Genomic DNA, 13,292 nt, shown 5'->3' on the forward strand with positions numbered 1-13,292 from the left:
CATAATTTTGTATACCTCTATCAGGTCTCCCCTCAACCTCCTTCGTTCCAGTGAGAACAAACCGAGTTTATTCAACCGCTCCTCATAGCTAATGCCCTCTATACCAGGCAACATTCTGGTAAATCTCTTCTGCACCCTCTCTAAAGCCTCCACATCCTTCTGGTAGTGTGGCGACCAGAATTGAACACTATACTCCAAGTGTGGCCTAACTAAGGTTCTATACAGCTGCAACATGACTTGCCAATTCTTATACTCAATGCCCCGGCCAATGAAGGCAAGCATGCCGTATGCATTCTTGACTACCTTCTCCACCTGTGTTGCCCCTTTCAATGACCTGTGGACCTGTACTCCTAGATCTCTTTGACTTTCAATACTCTTGAGGGTTCTACCATTCACTGTATATTCCCTACCTGCATTAGACCTTCCAAAATGCATTACCTCACATTTGTCCGGATTAAACTCCATCAGCCATCTCTCCGCCCAAGTCTCCAAACAATCTAAATCCTGCTGTATCCTCCGACAGTCCTCATCGCTATCCGCAATTCCACCAACCTTTGTGTTGTCTGCAAACTTACTAATCAGACCAGTTACATTTTCCTCCAAATCATTTATATGTGCTACAAAGAGCAAAGGTCCCAGCACTGATCCCTGTGGAACACCACTGGTCACAGCCCTCCAATGAGAAAAGCATCCTTCCATTGCTACTCTCTGCCTTCTATGGCCTAGCCAGTTCTGTATCCACCTTGCCAGCTCACCCCTGATCCCGTGTGACGTCACCTTTTGTACTAGTCTACCATGAGGGACCTTGTCAAAGGCCTTACTGAAGTCCATATAGACAACATCCACTGCCCTACCTGCATCAATCATCTTAGTGACCTCCTCGAAAAACTCTATCAAGTTAGTTAATGCACCGACCGGTTAAATATGGAAGTGATTGAGATTATTTCGAGTTTCCGACTTGCCTGCATGTTTTCAGGTTTTTACCCTCACAAACGTACCAGCACCTGCCCCGCCTTGTTGGTTAAAATTCGGCCTGATGTGGATTCTGTCATCACTGGATATCTAAACAGCATTATTGCCAGCAGAAGCTGCTTCAATTATCATTGATTAGAGAAAATGCCATACATTCCTATGCTAGCTGAAGGTTAGGATCAGTAACTGAACCATTAAAATCGATGGGCTTGTACTGCTGTTAGTGCTGAAACAGTATCTGGATGAATTTCCTTTAGAGTGGCGTGAAGCCAGCGTTCTCAGTCCGAAATAGAAATGCACAACATCATGATGCTGAGGAGGAAGGGAAATAGTGACACCCTTTTTCCACCTTGTACTATACCAGATAGGTGAAGAAATAAATGGACCAGAACTTTGTGGAAGTGAAGAGATTGAACATTTTAAGCCTTGCGAATAAATAACATAATCAGGTTTTGTGACACTTTGACTACAAATTTACTGCATGGAGTTTGAACATTTTTCTTTATTATGAGTATTTCTATAGTTTCAATACTTCAAAGGTTAAATGCCATCCAGTGAGTTTAAATCAACTTCCAATTCAAATTATATGACCAAGGGTGGAATAATCATGGCGACAGGATTCTCGCTCGCCAAGTCCCTCGTTACCTCTGTTGGGAAAGCCTGATGGAATTGGTGAGCAGTTAAGTGGCCAGCGTCGGTCCTTTCATGGTATTCACCAACCCGGTGGGGGTGGGGGGGAGGGGTTTGAGGGGGGGAGGGGTTTGAGGGGGGGAGGGGTTTGAGGGGGGGGGAGGGGTTTGAGGGGGGGAGGGGTTTGAGGTGGGCGGGGGGAGGTCGTGTCCACCCCCTCATCTGCCGGCCAATCAGTTGGCAGCAGCTCTCTGTTGCCCACAGCACCATCTTCCTGCTGGCTGCCACTGGTAAAGGACCCGAGGAGAAGCCTAGCATCCCCAAGGGACCTTACAGGTGAGTAAGGGCAGGATGAGGTGCCTCAGGGAAGGGATCTCCAGCTGGAGCATGAGTGAGCTCGGAACAAAGATAATGGGGTGGTTGGCTTTAGGACAGCCCCAACCATCTTCCCAACACCGGTACCTTGATCAGGCGTTGAGTGCCTTTGAGCAAGCGCCCCTTTGTTGTACAGGTTTACATGATGAGCCCCCCACTCGCTACTTGTATTCAGCCGTGGCCACAGGATGAGGCTCTCAATTTGATTTGATCTGATTTATTTATTGTCACATGTACCGAGGTGCAGTGAAAAGTATTGTTCTGCGCACAGTGCAGGCAGATCGCTGCATACATAAACACATAGAACAGATTAGAATTCACAATGTAAATACATAAACATAAGACGTCGGGTGCAGCATACGGAATATATTTCTACAACTGTGGAGAATATGTGTGATGAGATCAGTTCAGTCCTTAAATGGTCATTCAGGAGTCTGGTAACAGCGGGGAAGAAGCTGTTTTTGAATCTATTGGTGCATGTTCTCAAACTTTTGTTTCTCCTGCCCGATGGACGAGGTTGGAAGAGAGAATAAGCCAGGTGGGAGGGTTTTTTAATTATGCTGCCCACTTTCCCAAGGCAGCGGGAGGTGTAGATAGAGTTAATGGATAGGCGGCGGGCTTAATTCGGCATTAATATCCCACTTACGGGCCGCAACTAGCTTTTTGGCAGGAATTATGTTTACGAGTGTTCCCGGCCTGGTTTATTCGAATGGAGATGGGAAGGCAGCCAAGTCGCAACGCACTCTCCCACTTGACCAAATGCAGCACCCCCCGACCACCTCTCAACTCCCCTCTGGAGGAGCACTAAATCCCCAACACCGCAATAATCTCTTCCCGTGCCCTCATATTTGTGGCATAAAGTGAGAGTTGTATTGTGTGACTTGAAGAGCGGTACTGTCTCAGTCTTTGCACTCTCTATTTTATCAGTTAAGAGATGTATACAACTTACAAAAAGACAGGTTTTATTGCTGCTCCCCAAATAAAACATTTATAGATATGCTCACAGTGAGGATGTTTCAAGAATAATCAGATGTTCTGAACATGAGTTGTGTTTATTTTGTTCAGGGAGGGGCTGGGAAGCAAGCTCCTGTTTTGTGGAGCTAGAGTGGGAATAACCTTTTTATTCCTATTGTGTTACATCAGCTCATTTCCTCCCTGGTTTCTCTGTGTAATTGGGACGTGTTGATATGAAAAGCATAATTGTAGAAATGTATTCAAATATATTTAGTAACATTTATTGCATGGGAAAATAGATTAAACCAAGGTGACCCATGCTATGATAATTGTATAAGTGTGTTCCTTTTAAGATACGAAAATGGCTTATATGTCATCTTGTCAGAGTTGCATTTTAATTTGCCACTAATCAGTGCAAAGTAACGGAAGAGTATGATGACCCATTCCAGTTTAGTATCAGGAGCCTATGTCACAAACTTATGACATGCTTTAACTGTGAAATAACATTGTGGGCACGATGTAATGGCTGCATTGTGCTTGAGCGAAAGCGCGACGAGACCGTTAGATCGTCGGAGAGGCTAAAATTGGGAACCGCGGCCAGTGCCAATCGGTTTGCAATCTAACAGGCCGTTTCCCTTGGTGAAATCAGCATCCAGCCATGGCATGGTGAGAAACCAATGATCACCACTTAAGGCCAATCTCCATATAATTAACGGGAGTGACCCCCCCCCCCCCCCCCCCATCTAACGGCCTCTCGTGATCTAATAATAATAATATTACTAATAATCTTTAATGTCACAATTAGGCTTACATTACGACTGCAATGACGTTACTGTGAAAATCCGGTAGTCGCCACACTCCGGCGCCTGTTCGGGTACAATGAGGGAGAATACAGAATGTCAAATTCACCTAACAAGCATGTCTTTCGGGACTTGTGGGAGGAAACCGGAGCACCCGGAGGAAAGCCACACAGACACTGGGTGAACATGCAGACTCCACATAGACAGTGACCTCGAGAATTGAACCCGGGTCCCTGGCGCTGTGAAACAACAGTGTTAACCACTGTGCTACCATGCACCACCGCCCCAACAAGAGGTCACGTGGGTGCCGATTAGTACACCGTTTTAAAAACGTAAAACTGGTGGAATAGCTGCTGCAGGGATGTGAGGAAGTGAGTAGCCATCTTCGCTCCCAGACAATGAGCCCAGGGGCACTGGGGTTGCTGCCCGGGTGCTTGGAGCCCCTGTGGAGAGCAGCCTCGGTCGGGGTGGGATGCCATCGGTGGGGGGGGCATCGCCTCTAGGCCGGGGGTTGGGTGTCTCAGTGCCCGTAGGTCCGCTACCCCTGGGTCATGTGTAGGCGTTACGGGGCAATCCCAAAGAACAAAGAAATGTACAGCACAGGAACAGGCCCTTCGGCCCTCCAAGCCCGTGCCGACCATGCTGCCCGACTAAACTACAATCTTCTACACTTCCTGGGTCCGTATCCCTCTATTCCCATCCTATTCACATTACCTCACATTTGTCCGGATTAAACTCCATCTGCCATCTCTCCGCCCAAGTCTCCAAACAATCTAAATCCTGCTGTATCCTCCGACAGTCCTCATCGCTATCCGCAATTCCACCAACCTTTGTGTCGTCTGCAAACTTACTAATCAGACCAGTTACATTTTCCTCCAAATCATTTATATATACTACAAAGAGCAAAGGTCCCAGCACTGATCCCTGTGGAACACCACTGGTCACAGCCCTCCAATGAGAAAAGCATCCTTCCATTGCTACTCTCTGCCTTCTATGGCCTAGCCAGTTCTGTATCCACCTTGCCAGCTCACCCCTGATCCCGTGTGACTTCACCTTTTGTACTAGTCTACCATGAGGGACCTTGTCAAAGGCCTTACTGAAGTCCATATAGACAACATCCACTGCCCTACCTGCATCAATCATCTTAGTGACCTCCTCGAAAAACTCTATCAAGTTAGTGAGACACGACCTTCCCTTCACAAAACCGTGCTGCCTCTCACTAATACGTCCATTTGCTTCCAAATGGGAGTAGATCCTGTCTCGAAGAATTCTCTCCAGTAATTTCCCTACCACTGAAGTAAGGCTCACCGGCCTGTAGTTCGCGAGATTATCCTTGCTACCCTTCTTAAACAGAGGAACAACATTGGCTATTCTCCAGTCCTCCGGGACATCCCCTGAAGACAGCGAGGATCCAAAGATTTCTGTCAAGGCCTCAGCAATTTCCTCTCCAGCCTCCTTCAGTATTCTGGGGTAGATCCCATCAGGCCCTGGGGACTTATCTACCTTAATATTTTTTAAGACACCCAACACCTCGTCTTTTTGGATCTCAATGTGACCCAGGCTATCTACACACCCTTCTCCAGACTCAACATCTACCAATTTCTTCTCTTTGGTGAATACTGATGCAAAGTATTCATTTAGTACCTCGCCCATTTCCTCTTGCTCCACACATAGATTCCCTTGCCTGTCCTTCAGTGGGCCAACCCTTTCCCTGGCTACCCTCTTGCTTTTTATGTACGTGTAAAAAGCCTTGGGATTTTCCTTAACCCTATTTGCCAATGACTTTTCGTGACCCCTTCTAGCCCTCCTGACTCCTTGCTTAAGTTCCTTCCTACTTTCCTTATATTCCACGCAGGCTTCGTCTGTTCCCAGCCTTTTAGCCCTGACAAATGCCTCCTTTTTCTTTTTGACGAGGCCTACAATATCTCTCGTTATCCAAGGTTCCCGAAAATTGCCGTATTAATCCTTCTTCCTCACAGGAACATGCCGGTCCTGAATTCCTTTCAACTGACACTTGAAAGCCTCCCACATGTCAGATGTTGATTTGCCCTCAAACATCCGCCCCCAATCTATGTTCTTCAGTTCCCGCCTAATATTGTTATAATTAGCCTTCCCCCAATTTAGCACATTCATCCTAGGACCACTCTTATCCTTGTCCACCAGTACTTTAAAACTTACTGAATTGTGGTCACTGTTACCGAAATGCTCCCCTACTGAAACACCTACCACCTGGCTGGGCTCATTCCCCAATACCAGGTCCAGTACCGCCCCTTCCCTAGTTGGACTGTCTACATATTGTTTTAAGAAGCCCTCCTGGATGCTCCTTACAAACTCCGCCCCGTCTAAGCCCCTGGCACTAAGTGAGTCCCAGTCAATATTGGGGAAGTTGAAGTCTCCCATCACCACAACCCTGTTGTTTTTACTCTTTTCCAAAATCTGTCTACCTATCTGCTCCTCTATCTCCCGCTGGCTGTTGGGAGGCCTGTAGTAAACCCCCAACATTGTGACTGCACCCTTCTTATTCCTGATCTCTACCCATATAGCCTCACTGCCCTCTGAGGTGTCCTCTCGCAGTATAGCTGTGATATTCTCCCGAACAAGTAGCGCAACTCCGCCTCCCCTTTTACATCCCCCTCTATCCCGCCTGAAACATCTAAATCCTGGAACGTTTAGCTGCCAATCCTGCCCTTCCCTCAACCAGGTCTCTGTAATGGCAACAACATCATAGTTCCAAGTACTAATCCAAGCTCTAAGTTCATCTGCCTTACCCGGAATACTTCTTGCATTAAAACATATGCACTTCAGGCCACCAGACCGGCTGTGTTCAGCAACTTCTCCCTGTCTGCTCTGCCTCAGAGCCACACTGTCCCTATTCCCTAGTTCTCCCTCAATGCCCTCACCTTCTGACCTATTGCTCCCGTGCCCACCCCCCTGCCATACTAGTTTAAACCCTCCCGTGTGACACGAGCAAACCTCGCGGCCAGGATATTTATGCCTCTCCGGTTTAGATGCAACCCGTCCTTCTTACACAGGTCACACCTGCCCCAGACAGCTCCTGCCTGTCTTTCCCACTGCGCACCCATACTTCCCACAGACTGTGATGGCCTTGGCAATGCGGCTGAAGGCTATTACTAATAGGGAATTAGCAATCATAGTTAGGTGAGCACTTCACAGCTCCCAAGTAGATTCCCGTGGGTAGGCGGGCCATGTAGCATGTGGGGGTTATTGCCTAGCATCCTTATCAGACAATGCTGCCAGGTCACTGTGCCTGAGCACTGCAGGAAGCAACACCACGGATGCACCAGCCAACATTCGAACACCCAGGGACTGGGCCCCAGCACTGGGGACACCTCCGTGACTAGAGGGTGGGTGTGTGCACCGGTGAGGGAACCAGCGCCCGGTCCAGGTAACATTATGTGTGGGTGGCTGGGGTCCGGTGACCAGGGGCCCCCACTGCAGCCGGGGGGGTGTGGGCAGGGCATGTTGGATGGCAGATGATCTAGGGGATGGGGGGTCCCGGGGTGGAAGACACCACTGATCCCAGTCTCACACCCTCTCCAATTCCTTGCAGATATTACACTATGGATGATATCTTGGGCCCTGCAGAAACTGTTCTCGTGGTGCTGCTGTCAGGCCAGGCGGCCAGACACTGGAGAAGGCAGCGGCAGCAGAATCGATGGAGGCTCGAGGCGGGGGCCTATGTGCAGCATCCCGCCCCTCACCCTGAGAACTCGGCCGCCCAACAGGCTAGGGAGGGACACCGAGGGGGAGGCTGGCGAGGGCCCAAGGTGCACAGGCATTGCTGGTCTTGCGAACAGATGGCGGACAGCGTGTACCGCAGAAGGCTCTGTCTTGCGGACTTGGCACCACATGGAGAAGAGGATACCCGTTCCCGGTGGCCATCAAAGTCACTGCAGCCCCGAACATTTACGCATCAGGATCATTCCAGGGCTCGAGTGGGGACTTGTGTGGCATCTCACAAGCTACAACCCACAATGCATCTGTGTGTTCACAGATGCCCTGTTTGCACGCACACTAACTATATAAACTTTGACCTGGACCAGACCAACAAAATGCCCAGGCAGCAGGATTCTCTGCCATTGCCGGGATGTCCCAGGTCCAGACGACACATGTTGCCTTGCATGCACCAGGTCATCTGGGAGTGCCCTACATCAACAGGAAGGGGTTCCACTCCCTGAACATTCAGCTTGTGTGTGACCACCATCCGAAGATCATGCACATGTGTGTACGCTTCCCAGGGAATGTACATGACGGTTACATCCTGGGGCAGTGGGACATTCCCAACCTCTTCAACGACCACTCCTGGATGGCCGGTTGGCTCTTGGGTGATAAGGGGTACCCTCTGAGGACCTGGCTAATGACGCCATTACGGAGCCCAGGGACTGATACGGAGAACTGATACAATAAGGCCCATGCAGCCACCACTCGGACTGTCATTGAACAGTGCAGCCGACTCCTCAAAATGCGGTTCCAATGCCTTGACCGCTTTGGTGGCGATGGAGGACAAGCCCGGGGAGGACCTGCAGGAGCAGCTGGAGAATGGTGGACAGGTGACAGCGGTGAGGGTCTGGCTAGCCCGGAGGGCCAGGGAGGCCCTCATCCTCGCTCTCTTCACACAGGATGTGGCCTCTTCCACCATCGCTTCCCCTGCCCCCTCCACCCCCCCCCCCCCCCCACTCTCCCCATCCTGTCCCACCCTCCCAGGGTCTGTATAACATCTCTCCAAGATGATGGGACTGTGTCGGCACTATCAGTGGGCCTCTGTTGAAGGCAGGGGGGTGATGATAACCCGCTGAGCGCTGGTGCTTCTCAATCTATGCCATAGTTTGACTCCTGCCTGAGTGCTCGCTCACACCCATCACCTGCACGTCGTGTACCTGGGTAGTGTGGGGAGCGGGGTGGGGGGGTGCATGCCCGGTGAGCTGGGGTGGAAAGTTGGTAGGTCAGCCTGCATTGCGGAAGAATGTGGCAGAGGCATCATATTTCTCGGGTGCAACGTCATTTAATGCTGTACATATGTGTCCCACAACTGCCCCAGCCCCTGATGGTGCTGCCCCACCCTCTGCCCCCTTACTCTCCTTTCCCCCCAGGGCCCCCTCACTGACCCTCAACCTGCTTAGCCTTCCGTTCTCTACCATTGCACCTAGGTGTGGTCCCAGGATGCACATCAGCGATGGAGGTAACTTTCGGGCGGAGGCAGTCCCAGGGGGCCACCGCCAACCCTTCTGTGCAGCACGGTGGAGGTTGTTGGTCTTCTTGTGGCGCTGGGTGTCGGTTGTCCTGGTGCTGCTCCCCGAGCTGACGGCTGCTGCTACTTCCAGGTGGCACTGGCAGCCCTTGTGGCTGACCCTCGGGGGAACAGGGAATCCTGCCTGGTCTGGATGCATTTAACAATTTGACCAGGTTGGCATCCCCGACTCGTGGGGCTGGTCTCCTCGCATGGCTGCGAGCTCTGTGGGGTTTGCAAAACGAAGGAGATTGTCATCGACTTCAGGGAGCGTAGTGGAGAACATGCCCCTGTCTACATCAATGGGACGAAGTAGAAAGGGTCGAGAGCTTCAAGTTTTTAGGTGTACAGATCACCAACAGCCTGTACTGGTCCCCCCATACCGACACTATAGTTCAGAAAGCCCACCAACGACTCTACTTTCTCAGAAAACTAAGGAAATTTGGCATGTCAGCTACGACCCTCACCAACTTCTACAGATGCACCATAGAAAGCATTCTTTCTGGTTGTAACGCAGCTTGGTATGGAGCCTACTAAGGAAACTACAAAAGGTTGTGAATGTAGCCCAGCCCATCACGCAAACCACCCTCCCATCCATTGATTCTATCTATAATTCCCGCTGCCTCAGAAAGGCAGCCAGCATAATTAAGGACCCCACTCACCCCGGACATACTCTCTTCCACCTCCTTCCGTCAGGAAAAAGATACCAAAGTTTGAGGTCACGTACCAACCGACTCAAGAACAGCTTCTTCCCTACTGACATCAGGGGCGAAATTCTCCGGTATCGGCGCGATGTCCGCCGACTGGCGCCCAAAACGGCGCAAATCAGTCGGGCATCGCGCCGCCCCAAAGGTGCGGAATGCTCTGCATCTTTGGAGGCCGAGTCCCAACCTTAAGGGGCTAGGCCGTCGGCGGACAAATTTCCGCCCCGCCAGCTGGCGGAAAAGGCCTTTGGTGCCCCGCCAACTGGCGCGGAAATGACATCTCCGGGCACCACATGCGCGGGAGCGTTAGCGGCTGCTGACGGCATTCCTGCGTATGCGCAGTGGAGGGAGTCTCTTCCGCCTCCGCCATGGTGGAGACCGTGGCGAAGGCGGAAGGGAAAGAGTGCCCCCATGGCACAGGCCTGCCCGCGGATCGGCGGGCCAGGCCACTGTGGGGGCACCCCCCGGGGCCAGATCGCCCCGCGCCCCCCCCCAGGACCCCGGAGCCCGCCCGCGCCGCCTTGTCTCGCCGGTAAGGTAGGTGGTTTAATCTACGCCGGCGGGACAGGCATTTTAGCGGCGGGACTTCGGCCCATTCGGGCCGGAGAATCGTGGGGGGGGCCCGCCAACCGGCGCGGCGCGATTCCCGCCCCTGCCGAATATCCGGTGCCGGCGAGGGCAGGATTCACGCCAGCCCCCGGCGATTCTCCGACCCGGCGGGGGTTCGGAGAATCTCCCCCCAGACTTTTGAATGGACCTACCGCGTATTAAGTTGATCTTTTCTCTACACCTTGCTATAACTGTAACATTATATTCTGCAGTCTCTCCTTCCTTCCCTATGTACGGTATGCATTGTTTGTACAGCATGCAAGAAACAGTACTTTTTCACTGTATACTAATACATGTGACAATAATAAATCAATTCAATTCAAATTGCTCAACAGGATAGGTTTGAGTGCTGCTCCCCCGTGTTAGAGGGGAGATGCCGGGTGTGTGAAGCCCGTGGGGTCTCTTTAAGTGGACTAGTTACCGTTTGACAACGTTGGCGGCCTTGTTGGGTCGAGCGTTGGGAAGCTCGTGGTAATCCCGCTCACTACCACACTTCGAAACCTTTCCAATAAATCGCGCCCTGTGTGTATTGCTTCTTTTTTGCTATTGCGTTGTGTTTAGGAATATATTTGGTAATCATGAACAGTAGATCACAGGAGAATTAATGCAATTGAAACGATAATAACAGTTCAATTTAACCTCAACACCTTTGATGTTATGTCACATTTTGATGTTGTCATTTCCATCTGTTTCGACAGAAGTACAACAATGACTGGTGGATAGGGCGGCTGGTGAAGGAGGGCTGTGAAATTGGATTCATCCCGAGCCCCCTCAAACTCGAGAACATCCGAATACAACGAGAGCAGAAATCTCGACAGGGACGTTTTTACAGTGGGTAAGGATCTAAACGTTGGGTCAAGATTAGCAGGCAGAGGGCTGATTTAGAAACAAATTGGGAGAAGGAGTGGGGAAAGGGGGGCAGTTTCCACTGTGTTCTATTTGTCATGAAGTCATAAAAACGTCATGCTTCAAAGAGTACATAGCTTTGCTGTGAAAGATCTAAGTTGCACTATCATGTTTGGTACCTGTGGAGGGGGCATACTGAAACTGCTGTCTTCTCCTGGAGCCAATTCTGATCGAATGATGATAGCAAAGGAGCATTACCAAATTACGGGGTGGTGCGGGTGTCATCTGGAGTTGGGGCTGCTACTCCCCGAAAGAGTTCAGAGGCAGTCAAAGGAGTTGCTGCATGCCGAGGTTGGCTGTTTACAAAGCTCACCTCGGTGCTGTGGCACCGTTGTGATAATGATAGCAAAACAAAGACCAGCCCTCCACTCTCACCTCCTCAACCCCCACACACCCAATGCCCCATCCATGTCAACACGTGCCACTTCATGACTCTCCTCCCCCTCATACCCTTCATGTCAGGCTATGTCCCTCCAACCAACCCCCATGGCATCTTTGACGAAAGCTAATCTGTTCTTCCTTGGGTCATACCCTATCTGTTGCCAGAAATCAGCTGCGGTGGAACGGAGAAGACCGCCCAATATATCTCAAAAACTAATGGAAGAATTTCAACAAATCCTGGCAACAGATAGGGTATGACTCAAGGATAAAATCTGGCTAGGGACGCCGTCGGGATTCTCCCATTTCGCCGGCTGGTCAATGGGGTTTCCCATTGTGGGGCAACCGCACGCCGTCGGGAAACCCCCGGGCTGCCAGCAAAACAAAGAATCCCGCGGCGGAGAATCCAGACCATTGTTTACAGACAGACTGATCAAACAGATCAATCATGGTCTTATTGGATGGCGGAGCATGCTCGAGGAGCTGAATGACCTACTTTCGCTCCTATTTCGTATGTCCGTATGACCATGTGTACTAACAAAGGGAATAACAACCCGAGAAGTTCAGATAGTATTGGAAATTTAGCAGGTAAAAGTTTAAGCATTTTTCTAAAAGCCACATGAACATTAGATTGAGGCTACTGTCAGGTGAGCACTTTAATGTATCCAGCTTTTTCTTTTCTCTCAAATTCAGATGGATACCTTGGCTCTTTTGTGGTGTTACTTACAGGCTGATGAGGGTGTTCCACACAATTGTTGCATCCTGACATTGCACTGAATGAGATTCTGGTTTTCATTTTGCTTTTGTGATTGTCGAAGTCAAGGATATTGATGCTGCAAAATTGAGCATTTGTCCATTTTGGGTACCAGTTTGCGTTCCAGATCAAGTACAGCATGTGCCAGCTGTTGAGGATGTTTCTCTCTATTCTGTCCCAGCTGTGTGCCGTGACTCCGTCCTATGACTGAGTTATAAATCCTGTGCATTGGGCAGCACGGTAGCACACATGGCTAGCACTGCGGCTTCACACCGCCAGGGTCCCAGGTTCGATTCCCGGTTTAGGTCACTGTCTGTGCGGAGTCTGCACGTTCTCCCCGTGTCTGCGTGGGTTTCCTCCGGGTGCTCCGGTTTCCTCCCACAGTCCAAAGACGTGCAGGTTAGGTGGATTGGCCATGCTAAATTGCCCTTAGTGTCCAAAAAGGTTAGGAGGGGTTATTGGGTTTTGGGGATGGGGTGGAAGTGAGGGCTTAAGTGGGTCGGTGCAGACCCGATAGGCCGAATGGCCTCCTTCTGCACTATATGTTCTATGTATCTATGTAACATTGTCTTTCTTCTGAGTTGGTTGTTGCCTCAGTGGCTGTGTCGGGTGGCCTGAATCAGAAGACTGTGCGTTCAAGTATCACCCTAGAAAGGTGAGTGCAAAATCCAGGCAGACACTCCAGTGTTGTACTGACTGAGTGCTGCACTGTCGGAGGTGCCATCTATTGGATGGGGCGTTAAACCCGTGCCTTGTCTGCCCTCTTGGGTGGATGTAAGAGATCCAAGACTTTCCTGAATTAAAAAAAAAATCATGTGAAAAAATCAAGACCAACAAGGACAATGCCCATGCCTAATTGTCCTTCAACTAAAGGGACAATCCTTTAAAACAGAGATGAGGAGGAATTTCTTCAGCCAGAGGGTGGTGAATCTGTGGAACTCTTTGCCACAGAAGACTGTGGA

At 50.5% G+C, this 13,292-nt stretch overlaps 1 protein-coding gene across 6 annotated transcripts in view; it reads left to right on the forward strand.

Annotated features, from left to right (window-relative positions):
* The window catches only part of cacnb4a (calcium channel, voltage-dependent, beta 4a subunit), a 552,528-nt gene that overhangs the window by 318,717 nt on the left and 220,519 nt on the right, over positions 1-13,292 (forward strand). For all 6 annotated transcript variants that reach the window (XR_011933885.1, XM_072470710.1, XM_072470673.1 and 3 more), the window contains one exon: positions 10,991-11,127. Coding sequence is in view for 5 of the 6 variants with exons in the window: in XM_072470710.1 (XP_072326811.1) it covers positions 10,991-11,127 (137 nt within the window). In the remaining variant the exon portion in view is untranslated. The remainder of the gene's footprint in view (positions 1-10,990; positions 11,128-13,292) is intronic.

The sequence above is a fragment of the Scyliorhinus torazame genome, chromosome 2 (assembly GCF_047496885.1).
Source record: "Scyliorhinus torazame isolate Kashiwa2021f chromosome 2, sScyTor2.1, whole genome shotgun sequence".
Classification (NCBI taxonomy): domain Eukaryota; kingdom Metazoa; phylum Chordata; class Chondrichthyes; order Carcharhiniformes; family Scyliorhinidae; genus Scyliorhinus; species Scyliorhinus torazame.